Raw genomic sequence first — 14,749 nt, forward strand, 5'->3', positions numbered from 1 at the left:
CAAGTACTAAATGGCACTAAATATGTGCAAAGCAAATATGACATACGTAAAGTGTCATTAAAACCAAAGTTTTAGCGACACGAGGCTTTTAAAATGATGAAAGTGATTGTAGGAAAGTTATGAAGTACTAGTTGGATGGTGAGTTGATAAATACTCGTCTACCCATCTCATCTACTTATATTGATTGTTAGGTGGAATTAAAAAGGAAAAAAAATTATGATGTGGAATTTAAGTCGAGCAATCAACTTGGTTCACCAAATGTAAGTCGGTTACAAACATATTTTTGTTTAATTTTATTTTAGTCAGTCATCCACTCATAATTGGATGAATATATTAAAAAGAATTGATAAAACTTATCATCTAAAATAATAACATTATTTGTTTCATAAAAATACTAAAAGGATGATATAATTAGACGGTTTGGTAAAACTATAATTTGATAGTTTCTTATGAGTCATTTATTTGTCGTGAATGTTTTTATTTATCATCTATTTGTTTTTCTTTGAACAATTTAATGTATGCATTTATTTGTCATCTCAGCCTACCCATTTAACTTATTCATTCAACTTCAACCACCCGTAAGTAAATAGAAAGAGAAATAATTGATGTGATAGTTGCTTTTAGAAAATGTCATTATTAATGACAACTGTTGTTAATGCTAACTTGGAATAAAGTTCCATTACTAATGACAATTTGACAAAAACATGACCATAAACGCAGTTACTAACGACAACTTATATATTCCGTTGAATCTTACATTCTTGTACATTTCCTGACCAACTTTATTGGGTCTCTTCAAGTTGTCATTATTGACGGAGATTGCATTATTTTTAAAACTTTTCAACCCTAGCCTTAGTTGTGAAAAGAGTTTCTCAATTAGCATTAGTTCTGCACACACAAAAAAAAACAAAACCCCATTTGTTATCATTTTTTGTGAATGTTGTCACAATTATCTGAATATACTGCAAACAAATATACTTATTATTATCGAGTTATGTATCGAGAAACACATTATCCTAACGCAATGATGTTACACTAACCCTTTTGATCACTATTTTATATGAGAACCAATTGATATATATTTATTCATGGTCGATACATAATCTTCAAAGAAGATGTTACACTAACCCTTTTAATCAATCAAACACAAACCCTTTATGTAGCTCTATAGCAAGATCAAAAGTTAATATTAATGACATACTCAAAACCTATTGTAGAATCTTCATGCCCATCGACACGGTTGTTGTGTAATTTCTTGATGTCAAGTGAGAGCCTGTTAGTATACGTCTTATACGCTTTTGGAAGTGAATTGAAATGGTAAAAGAAGTAAATAAGTTTGTATAATGATGTGGTTGAAAACAACTAGAAATTTGCTTGATCCAAAGGAATTTGCGATTTTAACCTAATAGATTGACTTAAATCAAATTGGGTGTATCGTATGGCGGTGGTGTCCGGTGGTGGAAAAGGTATAAAACAACGAGGGTTCGAAATTTGTATAAAACTACAAGTGCACAATGAACACTTGTAGTATGAATTTTTTCGTAATTGAACTGGCCGTTAAGCCAACCCTTCTTTTGGCCGTTAAAAAATGATGTGGTCTGGGACAAAGACGTCTTTTTACACATATAAACCTAATATAATAATAATTCTTTTAACCAGAAACATATAAAATCATATTATGTGCACTTTACTCATTGGAAATTCAAAACACCCCTATTCTAATGCAACTCGGTAGCCCAAACTAATTCTTTTTATTTCAACCCACGGTACGCACCTTGTGTATAAAATCATGTTAACCCAAAACATCATTCTTTTTAGCATCTTAGTCATGTTAACCGAACATTTCAATAAATGATGGTTTTAGACCATCCTTTTTTAACCCAAAGCAACGGTTACATACCAACAACAAATAAGTTTTAGATTGCAAGTGACTCATAACCTAACTATATCTTTCAAATAAGTTTTGATGACCAAAGTTATTTTATACGCATAATTTTCATTCATAATCGATCATTCAAATCCTCGCGGCTTGTTGGTGTATTTGGAAGCGACCAAAATGAAACTATCATTGAAAACAAGTCAATGACCATAAGCAAAACTTTGAACAAAATTAAGTAGTGACCATAAGCAAAACTTTGGACGAAATTAAGTGTTCGGGTATCTTTGGATCAAGAATCGCTCTGGTTTAATTAGTATTCTTTGGCAAAGTTGTTGTAATTTTTGGGTGTTGCCTTGTTTGTTCAGTTCCATGCTCTTAAAACTCTTCATCACATTGTTCCATCCATAATTCTTATTCATATATAAATACAAAAAACTCTAAAATAATATATAAAGCCATAGAAACCGGGGGGGGGGGGGGGGGGGGGCGCAAAAATAGCATTCTATCACCAAACTGCCAAAGTATCACATTTCATTTTACTGTTGTCAAATCAAAATCTATCATTCAACACAACAAAACAAGGATCATTTACGCACAGCCAAATCCATCGACTGGACTTCAGGAGTTGAATCTCTACCATGTTTGCATTCGGGTTTATATCCACAGACCGTTCACGGATCTCCCTATATTCCTGACATACAGCACACATATGACAACAGAGATGCGTTACAAAGTCCCCACACGGAGCTTCCTGCAACATATCAAACAATATCTTTTAAACCACTAATATGCTAAATATGATTATAAACACTAAACAAACAAAAAAAAGTACCTGCAAATTATACTTTGTCCTTAATGCTTTGCGGTAACCACACGCATAACACGCAGCAAAACAACCAGGAAAACCAAGAAGCAGACCGCCCGATGCCAGACAGCAACATGCGTTAACAAGACCACATATGATACAATGTGTTGTACATGATCCCATGAAAGTGTTGGATCCTAAAAACTCATCATTCTTTCCGAAAAGATAGCAAGGGCATAGCGTACCAACGAAGCCTAATTAAGCACAAATTAAAGTATTAATGCATTTCATGCCAGCAGTCGGTCTGAAGCAACTCTGGATAAAAACAAATGAATAAAGTTAGTTAACATACAGCTCTCTAAATCATCAAAACAAGCACATATTCCAGAAGACCACATAACCGGGGCTTCGACACCTTCAACAGTTTCTTTCTTTGATGGTGATTGATCTGGAAGCATATGTTTCTCAAGATCCGACTCATCTTGATCTGACTGTCCTAGCGGAATGTAAGGAGGTGGTATATAACCACTCTGTTCTTTCATTTTAATCTGAAAATATAAAGTAGTAATGCATTTACATTATGGTGACATAAACAATTTTATTTAAGTAATGTGATTTTGGAGGTTGTATGCATAACAACAATGAACTCACCCCATAACAATAATAAGGCAGTTCAAAAAGTTCGTGACTCGCTCGAAAATAGCTCGAATCTAATGAGCTGGCCCGGCTTGTTTATATTAATCCCTATATTCTAATATAATAATAGCATACCAAAACAATACAAAATAAAAATAATACATATATTATGCCACTCGAGCTTTAAAACATCATAATAAAGAACAAAAATAAAACATATAATGTGATAAATTCTCTAGTTTATAAAATTTATATAAATTGATCATTGATGTTAAAAAATATATTTTTGTCGTTTATACATCAATATCAATAAAATAAATACAAAAAAAATTAAAAAAGTTAACAAGCTCGACTCGAGCTCTAAATGAGCCAAGCATGAGCTTGATTTTTGAGCTCGATAAAGTTAACGAGCCGAACTCGAGCCAGCCAGTTTAAGTTGGAGCCCGAGGTCACCCTTCTCGGGTCGATTACAGCCCTTTACTAATAACAATAAAATAATAATAATAATAATAATAATAACAATAGAGTTTGTTTCCCCAAATTTGAAAACCCTAGAATGGTAAAGTTGTTATTTTGATTGGGTAAAACACTATTATTGAATAATATCTGCCTATCTAATGAATTATAAACTGAATTGAGGTTTGATGGGAAATGGAAGTAATGCAAGAAAATTGAGATGAATTATTATTATTATTATTATTATGTGTTTGAGAAGGTGTTCTAGGGTTAGAAAGTAAAAGTGAGGGTGAGTGGAATTGGGATGATAAATCTGTCTGTCTGGTAGGGTTTTGTTGGATGAAATTGACAATTGAGTGAAATACATAAAAACTTGCCTGAAACGATAATTGTTGAGTCGTTTGGCACACGAGCAGTGGTGGCAATTAAAGAAATAAATAGATCGCAGCAGCAGCAGCAGGTTGATGATAGAATGAATGAATGAATAGTAACAAAAAAGTTACTTCTTTTTTTAATTTTTAATTGTTAGCTGCTTAGTCGGTGTTACTTGTTGTTTTACTACACAACGGACCACTTGTTTTAATTTTTTTTTGAAAGGCAAACCACTTGTTTTAATCGTTCACTACTCTTATTGCTCAACTTTAGACGGGTTGTCTTGTCTCACTATTTGAGATAAAAACAACAAAATATAGACCAAATCTTTCGTTGTAGTGAGATGGTTGTCGTTAAACGTACCCGTTCCCTTCATTTTTATTAAACGTACTTCTTCCCTCAAGTTTTGTATTAATACGATTTAAACTTTTTTGTTTTTCATTTACCATTTTTTTATCATTTATTATCATTATTATTTTTAAAAAGTTTTTTTATTCTTTAAAGAGATTTTCTTTAGAGTGTTTTAATACAGTTTTTTAAAAAGTGTTTTAATACTTTAGAGTATGTTTTGTTTAATAATGTTTAGAGAGCTTAGATTTTTTAAAAAAAAAAAACTGCATTGTTTTAAATCAATAAAAAAGATTAAACAAAATCGACTTGTTAAAAAAATATATTTACAAATATAATCAATATTACTATTATGATAAGCTTTACAAAAATGATAGAGAGTAGTAATGTGTCAATTAAAATTGTTAAATGAATTGAAAGTATAGGGGAGGGGGTATGACAAGTACACGAAGGGGTACGTTTAGCCTGGCTCTAACGAAATACATGTGGTTTTTTTTTTGCTTTCATACTAATTAGTTTTAACTAGTCTTGTTCAGGTTTTCCTTTTTAAAAAAATCTGAAAACACAATATTGTTCAGGTTTGTTTTTTTTACACACCGATATAGATTTTATATCAAAACAAGGTTTGTAAAAGTATATGTACATATATTTTTTAATACAAAATAAATATTAATCACTACCGATTTTTTTTAAAATGAGTTGATTGAGCATTTGTGGCAAAAATGTGGCGTTGATAAGCAATTACATAGTTTGAATCATTTTGAGTATAATTTTATATTTAATGCTACAATTGTAATTTTGTGTATCTATTTTATAAAGTATGTTTGATGTTTGATGAATATAATTATTTTTCTAATATTTTTAAATTAGATATATTATTTATTTTCATATAAAGAAATCATTTTTATATTTTTACAGCTTATAATTAAAAAAATAATAATTATAAATTATATTTAATTTATAAAAATTAGTAAGCGTTGGGTAGTTAATGAGTGTGAAAAGTTTGATTTGGTTGGGCTGTGTTAATAAAAGAGAGGAAAATTAGTTTTATAATAAAGATTCAATTTGATTGGTCTTTAAATAAAAATAATCTTACAAATTAAAAACTTTTCATATATTTGAAAGCAGAAAATGGTGAGAGAGTATGATGACTATGATGCTAAGGTGATTTGGGAGCTCATCAACAAATGACCTATTTATATCTTTTGGATCTTTATTTTTTTGGTTTTCTTACGGAGCAGTTGCTATCACTCCTTTGTCCAAAAGTCGATTCAAGTATTCCATCAGTATCATTTGTTAAAAATATACATACTTTCAATTTGACAATTCATTTATATTATTTTCTCATTTGGGTTTGTTTCTTTATGCTTATAAACTTTTGGGTGCGTTAGGCTTAACCGTTCACGTTGGGGTCTCTTGGAATTGGGCCACCCATATCCTTTTCTTGTTGTGCTATAGAATACAATCCTCATAGTGACCACATACTAAGCAAACTCTATCTGGCGTCCTTTAAGTTGTGTGAAGTATCAATAATTTGATCAATATTCTTCAATCGAGTATAAAGCCTATTATAGTCGTGATCACTATTGTCATGAACCATTGTTCTTAACCTTCCTGTTTAATACACCAATACCATTTAATCTATGATACCTCTTAGGCCTGAATCTTTTCATACATTAACTTAGATGCATCTTGTTTTTAGGTTGTACTTAGTTTCCTTTGTCCAAATCCGATGTGTTGTTATAACATATGACCCACTCCATTTGGACGGGTGTTACCCCTTCATCATCAGACATTGTAAGCGAACAAGTATGAAAAATTTGTCGGTCCTTTCCAACCCATATACAAAACCAACTTGAATTACCATGTAAACCCAAGACCCACCCACCCATCTGGTCCCCTTATTTTTCACCTTATTCCGTTTGGATTGGTTCGGTCCTTGACTCGTGATAATTTCTAAAATTTAAAATACAGTAAAACAATTTTATCGTTGATACACATAGAGAATTTAATACAACTTAAATGTTGAGAGGCAAAATAAAGTGTTTGAAATTGCTATTGATGTGAAATGGAAATTAACAATTTATATTTGTGTAACTTATTAACTTATTGAAGTTATAAGAAACTTTCATAAAAGTAGTTGGTTTGGTTAAATGTCATCTCAAAATAAGTGATTTTTGTGTAATATTATTGCAAAATATTTAGGGTATTTTTTTTTGAACGACCAACTAAGTAACGTCAGGTACTTCGTACGCGGCCCCAATTGGCTATAGGTAGCCCGAGCCGGCCACTAGTCCGGACGAACGGAGCCCCTAGCGGTCCATTTATTGAGGGATTCATCGAATAAAACCCGACCTCCACGCCCACCAAATGGCACGACAGTGAGGAGCCGGTAAAACCGGGTGAGATCAGGACTCGAACCCTGGCAAGCCAGGGTGATCCCTCATATCTTCCATATATATTTGTGATAGTGAGGTTTGAACCCCTACCTGTCACTTACCATCGAGCCACTTTAAAATATTTACCATTGAGCCACTTTAAAATATTTAGGGTATTAATTAATATCCCTTAAAAAAATATGATAAAAGGAAATTGTGAAATACAGTAGATGTAGCATATATATAGAGGGATGAGCAAGCGGCTGGAAGTACTCACTTCTCACATTTGTTCTGCTGCGATGGCGTCGGAGAAAGACGCCGCTCTTGCCGCCGTTCTTTCCGATTCTCCCACTATGTACTCCACTCTACTCTACTCTACTCTACTCTACTCATGCTACATTATTATTATTATTATTATTTATTGATTAACCTCCTTTTTTACAATCTACTGTATATTCATTTCTTTTGTTACGGCCAATTAGATCAGTCTCTAGTGTTTTTTAGCCCTAGATTCTCAAGAATAGGGATGAATTTTATTCATCGATTGTAATTAATATGCTTTTCATATTTAGGGCTTACAAATAATAACATAATTAACTGACGCTAATGGAAATCTAAGCATATTATGTATAATAGTTTTATATTGTTAGAACTTAGAAGTTACCCTATCACTTTATATTGCCTATTGTGTTAGCCCTCGGTCGTGTTCTTAGAGGTGACTAACTTCATTGTTTATATTTATACATGTTTAATCGTTTTCGATATCCTTGATTTTTTATATTCTTCTAAAAAGGTTAGCTTTCTTTGTTTGTTTTGAAGTTTTGACAAGATTATTAACAAGGAAATCCCGGCAAACGTGGTTTACGAGGATGGTAAGGTAGCATTTTACTGTTTCCACTTTGTTAAGATCTTTTATTTTTGAATTAACAATGTGTATTCAATGATCAAGTAACTAAAAGGGAATCCCGTATGTCCCGGTATACTTTTCTGGTTTATAAATCACAGTATAAGTCTTTGATCTTTATCATATGCTGTTTAATGTTTCTTGTTGGCAGGTTCTTGCATTCCGGGACATTTCTCCTCAAGCACCAACACACATTTTGCTTATTCCAAAAGTTAAGGATGGCTTGACCGGTCTCTCTAAGGTAATCACATTGTATATTCACACATACTCGTTTATTTGTCATGATTTATTATCCTTTCACGTGATAAATCTACTTGGTTTTTGTTAATTGATATACTTTTATATGTGATGTTGTAGGCTGAGGAGAGGCATACTGAGATTCTTGGTCATCTTCTCTACACTGCAAAGGTTGTAGCAAAGCAAGAAGGTCTTGAAGAAGGATTCAGAGTTGTCATCAATGATGGGCCAAATGGATGTATGCGTACCTCTCTCTCTCTATCTCATCACACAAACACACACACACCGGGGCATGTTTATACATAAATAATTTGACGTAGAGGACTGTGAGAACTGCATAAGCACTTGTACGTAGTGCTTATCGGATACAGTGGGATTGTTGGAGAGATAAAGAAAAGAGACGCGGTTATGTGGTTATCTTATGCCTTACAGTTAGTTGATGCAATAAATACGTGTGTTTATACAGTTTTCTACTTAAAATTGGTTTATACTTTATATTGAACAACACTACTATGTATAGCCATAAACACTTCTGCATAGGGTCATACATAACCAATTTTAACTTGAGAACTACACGGACAGTAATCTATTGCTTTAATTGTGATACATAAGGTGGCTATGTAAACACATAACTGGCTCTCTCAGTCTTTCCAACTATATGTTTAAAGTACTATTTACAAGTCTTAAGTTTTGTACTCAACATTGGTTAGAGTAATGAACATGTCTTTGTGCATTTTCGTTTACAGTGTTTTTTTGGCATACCAATCTGTTTACCACATTCATGTTCTCTTTAATTTTCTACTTAAAATTAGTTTTGTATTGAACAATGTACATATCTAGAGAGAGCAAGTGAGTCATATAGAATTCAGTTAAGAACTACAATGAGAACTGTATGCAGTTTCTTACTTAAGTTGGTTCTTTATTGAACATCTCTCTTTATATATGTGTGTATACATATAACATTGCTTTGGTGGGTTGGGTGTATGTTTAATTTACAATGTCTTTTTTGGCAGGCCAATCTGTTTACCACATTCATGTTCACCTACTCGGGGGACGCCAAATGAACTGGCCACCTGGCTAATCTGCACTTGGTCAACAACTCAAAGTCTAGCAGTTTCGGATCATGCCTTTTTTAGTTTAATATGAGACTTATTAACTGAAGTACTGAACTATGTATGTTTGTGGGTTGTGTCTATCTTAAAGACTGAACCAAATGACATGTTCTTTCAACTGATGGTATTGTCGGCAAACACATATCCTATATTATATCAATAATAATGCTAGGCTGCGAGTATTAATAGCATGGTTCTTTGTGATTTGTATGTTCTTTTACTGTTTCATGAGATAACTCTTTTTAGGGGTTTAAGGTTTAGGGGTTTGTGCTTAATCGTTGATTTGTGACATCGATGTTAATTGCTAGTAATATAAACAATTATCGGTTAACATACGTAATAAAAATGTTTAACCTTCTAGTAATTTTTCAGAAAATGCTGGTAACTTTTGGTTTGGGCATCTTCTCTTTTGACTCGACTATATAACCGTTAACGGAAAAAGAAAACGTGTTATTAAAGATTTGTTTATAATTTTATTTTCGAAATAATACGTCTCCACACGAAATTTCTCACTAGACATTAGCTTCATGTCTCATCAAAATTCAAAATCAGCAAGAAACTATAAAAACAAATACATATTTATTGAAAGACAAGTGGTTGGTGGGGTCGAATAACTAACTAAGTTGTTGATGCTTTCAAGTCTACCCATAAAATAAATAAACGGATAAGGTTTGCTTACGTATAAGCAAAGACAAATACCACCTCAATTATTTTAATTAACCCTCTTAATGTTTATAATTTTCCGGTGATAATATTCAAACATCCAACTTCCGGTCAACTTCTCCTAAGGTAAAATATTTTCTTCTAATGTCCAAAGTACAAGGTTGACTTTTTGATCACTAGAGTTGATAATGTTTTGATCACTTATTGATTGCATACAACTTCATAACTAGTTTTAACTTAAAGATCTTGATTATCATTGATTCATTGTATTGTTTTGTGTTATCATAACTATATTAGTTTCCATTTTGTTGTAACTTATAGCAGGCCACTTGAAGGTATTCAATGTTCATCAAAGAAGTAATGGCTTCAAGTAATAATATTATTCTTATTCAAGCTCTCATACTTGTGCTTCTTATTGGATTTTCTTCTTTTATTCAATGCACATCGACTCTACTCGATACAAACGCGTTACTGCTTGTAAACGCTTCTCAAGGATCCACAAAGAAGATGCCACAAAATCTGTTTGGTGTTTCCTTTGAGGTACATGTTTTTTAACCGTCCGTTTAACCTTTATTATTATTATTAATGATTTTCCATGTCACAGGAGATCAACAATGCCGGTGCAGGCGGTTTGTGGGCAGAGTTAGTAAGCAACAGAGGTAATATTTTAATATTTTCTTCTAACAGAAAAACATTCTTGCTAAACAAAGTAAAGATCAAATGAATCTTCATCATTACGATAACGTGTTCTCATGAAACTTTGAATTTTAAAACTTTAGGCTTTGAAGCTGGTGGACGTCATTCTCCAGCCCTCATTGAACCTTGGTCAGTTATCGGGGATTACTCGTTAATACGAGTAGAGACCGATTTTTCTTCATGCTTTAAGAGAAATCCCGTTGCACTCCGGATGGAGGTGCTTTGTGACATCAGTGATTGTCCAGCTGGCGGGGTCGGTATGTATAATCCTGGATATTGGGGAATGGTAAGAAATAATATATTTTTTTTTAATAATCTTACTTTTGCATACATAATATTTTCTTAAACGTTTGCAGAATATTGAAAAGGGGAAAACATACAAGTTAGTTTTATATATTCGTTCATTAGATTCAGTAAATATTATAGTGTCATTAACCAACTCAACCGGAGGGCAAACACTTTCTTCTGCAAACATCACGTGAGTATTAATATTTGATCAAATTTATAGGATTTAAGCGGGAATTATATTAAACTATTTTAATAATTGTTCTTGAAGAGCTACCGATGTTTCAAACTGGACAAAGATGGAAATTCTATTGAAAGCAAATGCAACTAATCATAATTCAAGACTAGAGTTTAAAACAAACAGAAAAGGCATCATATGGTTTGATCAAGTTTCTCTGATGCCTGCTGATACATACAAGGTATACTATATTCACGCGATATTTAGTACATTTCTTATGTAACAATGCTGCCATTTGCTTTGTTCGGTATATACATTTTATTTTTATCGCATATGAACATGACATTTAGCATCTTGTAGTCAGGTTTACACACATGCGTGCATAGGACACGCGCACGTAGGATAAACTTTATTAATACAACTGTTTTTTGGACCAGGGGCATGGTTTCCGAAAAGATCTTTTTAAGATGGTTGCAGATTTAAAGCCCGGATTTATCAGGTTTCCAGGTAAATATATTTTTTATATAGTTGTTAACATTTCAAAATCTCAACCCGTTTCCTTTCGAATTTTTCTATTTGATACATTTGACTCGTTAAAGACAAAACTTAACCCAAATAAAACCATTCATAAATAAGTGGTTGGAAATTGCCACTCCTAAAGAGTCTAATAAATAATCATCTAGGTGGCGATTTTGCTGAAGGAAGATCTTTAATAAGTGCATATTGGTGGAAGGATACCGTGGGCCCTTGGGAAGAGAGGCCCGGACATATGAATGACGTATGGGCCTACTGGACCGATGATGGGCTTGGTTTCTTCGAATTTCTCCAGGTTACATGAGTTATATCATTTAAACACTAAACGTTTCATGATATATTATCTTTCACATTTGTTTTAAATATCTGGTTTTGTTACAGTTGGCAGAGGACTTAGATGCATCACCAATATGGGTGTTCAGCAGTGGTAAACTAATATAACATGTCAAAACTTACAATACTTTATATAAAATTCTGATCTTTAATGGCGGTTAATCCTCGTTTCCATAATTCATAGGATTCAGCCTAGAACAAGCGGTCAATCCATCCAACATTGAACTTTTGGTGCAGGCATGCTTTTTTTCCTTTTCTGTAACATACATTAATATTATTATTAGTATTATTGTTATCATTTGTTATTATTATTTTTTATTCAGGATGTCCTTGATGGCATTGAATTTGCAAGAGGTGATCCCAACTCTACATGGGGGACTCTTCGGGCCGATATGGGCCGCACCGAACCGTTTAACTTAAAACATGTTTCTATCGGGAATCAAGATTGTTCAAGGGGCGGTTACCGTGGTATGCTTTAACTTTTTTTTTATTGTTCATACCGGGAACCATTTGACTACTCTCAGTTTAAAAATGGTTGTGTTTTTTATATTTTGGTCAGAAAATTACCTTAAGTTCTATGCTGCTATAAAAGAAGCTTATCCGGATATTAAAGTGGTCTCTAACTGTGATGGATCAAACACAAAACTGGACCACCCTGCAGATCTGTATGATTATCATGTAAGATTCTTTGTTTAACTTTAAAATCATTCTTCACCGGATATTATGCAAATTTCGACCCGTTTGCTTATTAACAAATGGGCTAAAATATGACTTATCACTAATGGTTCATATGGTTAAACTAGAGGTTTACAAACAGTGGCGAAGCTTGGACTGAGGCACCGGGGGGCCGAGCTCAAAATGTATACAAAGTTTCATAAACGGGGGGGGGGGGGGGGGGTGGCGGACTCAAAATTTCGGCCAAAAAAGGCTAAACTTACACTACGTATAAAAATTTTCGGCCGAAAACGGGTAAATTTACACTACTGCGCAAAAAAAACAGGGGGGGGGGCGGGGCCACCCCGGGCCTCAATGAAGATTCGCCCCTGTGTACAAAAGTCGGTTCTTAATCCAAACTGAAACCGGTTTGGGAGAACCTGGTTTGGACCGTCAATATTTGCACCTCTACCTGATATTGTTATTCCACAAAGTGTATGTAAATTCATTAGAACTTTTAATTAATCGATCTATTTTAATAATATAGCTATTTGTCACAATTGATAATTTTATAAAAATATTCAGGTTTTGTACAAAAACATTTTGACCCGTTACACAACCTGCCTGACACATTCATATTTCCACCTCTACTTGATATTGTAATTTCAAAAAGAGTTGGATCTGATAAAGATTTCTGTTTTCTCTTGTTAGCTTTATGCTGACGCAAAGACAATGTTTTCTATGGCTCATAAATTTGATCTCACATCACGCACCGGTCCAAAGGTTTGCAAATTCATATTCCAAAAAATATGTTTTATATAAACCCGAACAAAAACCGCAAAAAAAGTTGTGACACTCAATGATTTCAGGCTTTTGTAAGCGAGTATGCTGTGACTTATAGCGATGCTCGTTTAGGAAACCTTCTAGCAGCATTAGCACAAGCTGGATTTCTTATGGGCATAGAGAAAAATTGGTCTGTCATCCAGTTTTTATTTAAAAAAAAACATGTTACATGTGTTTCTCACTTCATCAAAATGTTAGTGTTATAATGTGTTGATTTTTTTTTGGCAGTGATGTTGTGGGTCTGGCAAGCAATGCACCTTTGTTTTTGAATGCTAATACACCTAGTAATAAGGGGTATTTTTTTTTCAAGACTTCTATTTTACCTACTAAACTTCTAGTGACTGAAACTTATTTTATATTTGATTATTTTCAGATTTAGGCCAGATGCCATAGTGTTTGATTCTTATCGGACTTACGGGACACCAAGTTACTGGATGCAACAATTTTTCTCAGTGTCAAATGGTGCAACTCTTCTTGATTCGACACTCACGGATTCATCAAGTTCGCTTGTGGCATCCGCTATTTGGTTCGAGAATCCTGTAGATAACATAAAATATCTAAGAGTTAAGGTAAAGTAAACCATCTTTTCTCTGATGTGGTAAATGAGAAAAATAAGTGAACATATATAAAATATTATTTGATTTCTGAGAACACTTTTGAAATAATATTTTCAGGTAGTAAATTATGGTAGCAACAAAGTGAATTTGAAGATAACTTTTAAAGGGTTCGATCCTCGGTTAATCGATTATTCTAAGTCGTCAACGACTGTGTTCACCTCCACAAATGTTAATGATGAGAATTCATTCCAAAATCCAACCAAGGTATTTAATATTTACATACTCATTTTTCTCTATGTATTTACTAGTCACAGGTAGGTAACTTTCTTGACAATGTTACGCATGCAGGTTTCGCCAGTTAAAAGTGTACTCAAGAAATATAAGAATGACATCAATGTGACACTGTCTCCAAATTCTTTGTCTTCTTTCGACCTGTTAATATCGTCTAAGAATAATAATGCATGGATCAATACAGAAACTGATATGTCTTATGCATCGTCAATATAAAAGTGTGTATCATTCAGAAAATGAAAAGTAACTGTCACATGCACAATGGATATAAATAAAAGTATGCATTTGTCAATCTTAGTGTTTGTGGTGGCCTCTTGTATGCTGCTGAGTTTTGATTATATTTAGGGGATTACTTAACGAGTTGTTGTTGCTACACGCGAGGACTAGCTTCGGATCATGACTTGCTACATGCTACTCTACTCTTGAAAGGAAATTAATCCATCAAGATTAAAGGGAGAGAACACTTTATAACTTGAAAACAAATGTTAAAACTTATTCAAATACATTTTAATCGAAATCGCCTTACAAAATAGTGGCATTGATAGATTATTAATTAAAGGTTTTGTTCATTGTAAAAGTTTTGTTCAT

General features: G+C 33.2%; 3 protein-coding genes and 1 pseudogene across 4 annotated transcripts in view; 2 read left to right on the plus strand and 2 right to left on the minus strand.

Moving 5' to 3' along the window:
• Window positions 1-14,749, minus strand: part of LOC143636203 (WD repeat-containing protein PCN-like) — a 181,410-nt gene that overhangs the window by 92,576 nt on the left and 74,085 nt on the right. The window lies entirely within an intron of this gene.
• On the minus strand, window positions 2,464-4,237 carry LOC143636158 (protein PLANT CADMIUM RESISTANCE 10-like; annotated as a pseudogene). Its single transcript, XR_013154191.1, has 4 exons — window positions 4,154-4,237; window positions 3,037-3,232; window positions 2,712-2,938; window positions 2,464-2,630 (listed from the first exon to the last, which is right to left on the minus strand). The product of XR_013154191.1 is annotated as a protein PLANT CADMIUM RESISTANCE 10-like (transcript).
• On the plus strand, window positions 7,102-9,379 carry LOC143636198 (14 kDa zinc-binding protein-like). Its single transcript, XM_077103853.1, has 5 exons — window positions 7,102-7,229; window positions 7,694-7,751; window positions 7,930-8,019; window positions 8,136-8,253; window positions 9,029-9,379. Exons 1-5 carry the CDS (start codon window positions 7,126-7,128, stop codon window positions 9,094-9,096), a joined length of 438 nt encoding a protein of 145 aa, XP_076959968.1. The 5' UTR covers window positions 7,102-7,125; the 3' UTR covers window positions 9,097-9,379.
• Window positions 9,811-14,566, plus strand: LOC143636199 (alpha-L-arabinofuranosidase 1-like). Its single transcript, XM_077103854.1, has 18 exons — window positions 9,811-9,916; window positions 10,115-10,330; window positions 10,395-10,449; window positions 10,570-10,772; window positions 10,843-10,964; window positions 11,043-11,190; window positions 11,387-11,456; window positions 11,633-11,778; window positions 11,865-11,910; window positions 12,001-12,053; window positions 12,140-12,284; window positions 12,376-12,494; window positions 13,182-13,253; window positions 13,340-13,443; window positions 13,542-13,607; window positions 13,687-13,882; window positions 13,988-14,134; window positions 14,219-14,566. Exons 2-18 carry the CDS (start codon window positions 10,133-10,135, stop codon window positions 14,375-14,377), a joined length of 2,049 nt encoding a protein of 682 aa, XP_076959969.1. The 5' UTR covers window positions 9,811-9,916; window positions 10,115-10,132; the 3' UTR covers window positions 14,378-14,566.

Source organism: Bidens hawaiensis, unplaced genomic scaffold (genome assembly GCF_021521415.1).
Source record: "Bidens hawaiensis isolate Kalapana, Puna unplaced genomic scaffold, B.hawaiensis_p1.1 tig00007801_1, whole genome shotgun sequence".
Classification (NCBI taxonomy): Eukaryota; Viridiplantae; Streptophyta; class Magnoliopsida; order Asterales; family Asteraceae; genus Bidens; species Bidens hawaiensis.

Bases quoted from the DNA above. Each gene is read 5' to 3' on its own strand.
- LOC143636199 (XM_077103854.1), top strand. From the start codon at position 10,133: ATGTTCATCAAAGAAGTAATGGCTTCAAGTAATAATATTATTCTTATT. The intron at 11,191-11,386 runs GTATACTATATT...TTTTTGGACCAG, and splicing joins TGCCTGCTGATACATACAAG to GGGCATGGTTTCCGAAAAGA. The intron at 11,457-11,632 runs GTAAATATATTT...ATAATCATCTAG, and splicing joins CGGATTTATCAGGTTTCCAG to GTGGCGATTTTGCTGAAGGA.
- LOC143636198 (XM_077103853.1), top strand. From the start codon at position 7,126: ATGAGCAAGCGGCTGGAAGTACTCACTTCTCACATTTGTTCTGCTGCG. The intron at 7,230-7,693 runs GTACTCCACTCT...TTTGTTTTGAAG, and splicing joins CTTTCCGATTCTCCCACTAT to TTTTGACAAGATTATTAACA. The intron at 8,020-8,135 runs GTAATCACATTG...GTGATGTTGTAG, and splicing joins GCTTGACCGGTCTCTCTAAG to GCTGAGGAGAGGCATACTGA.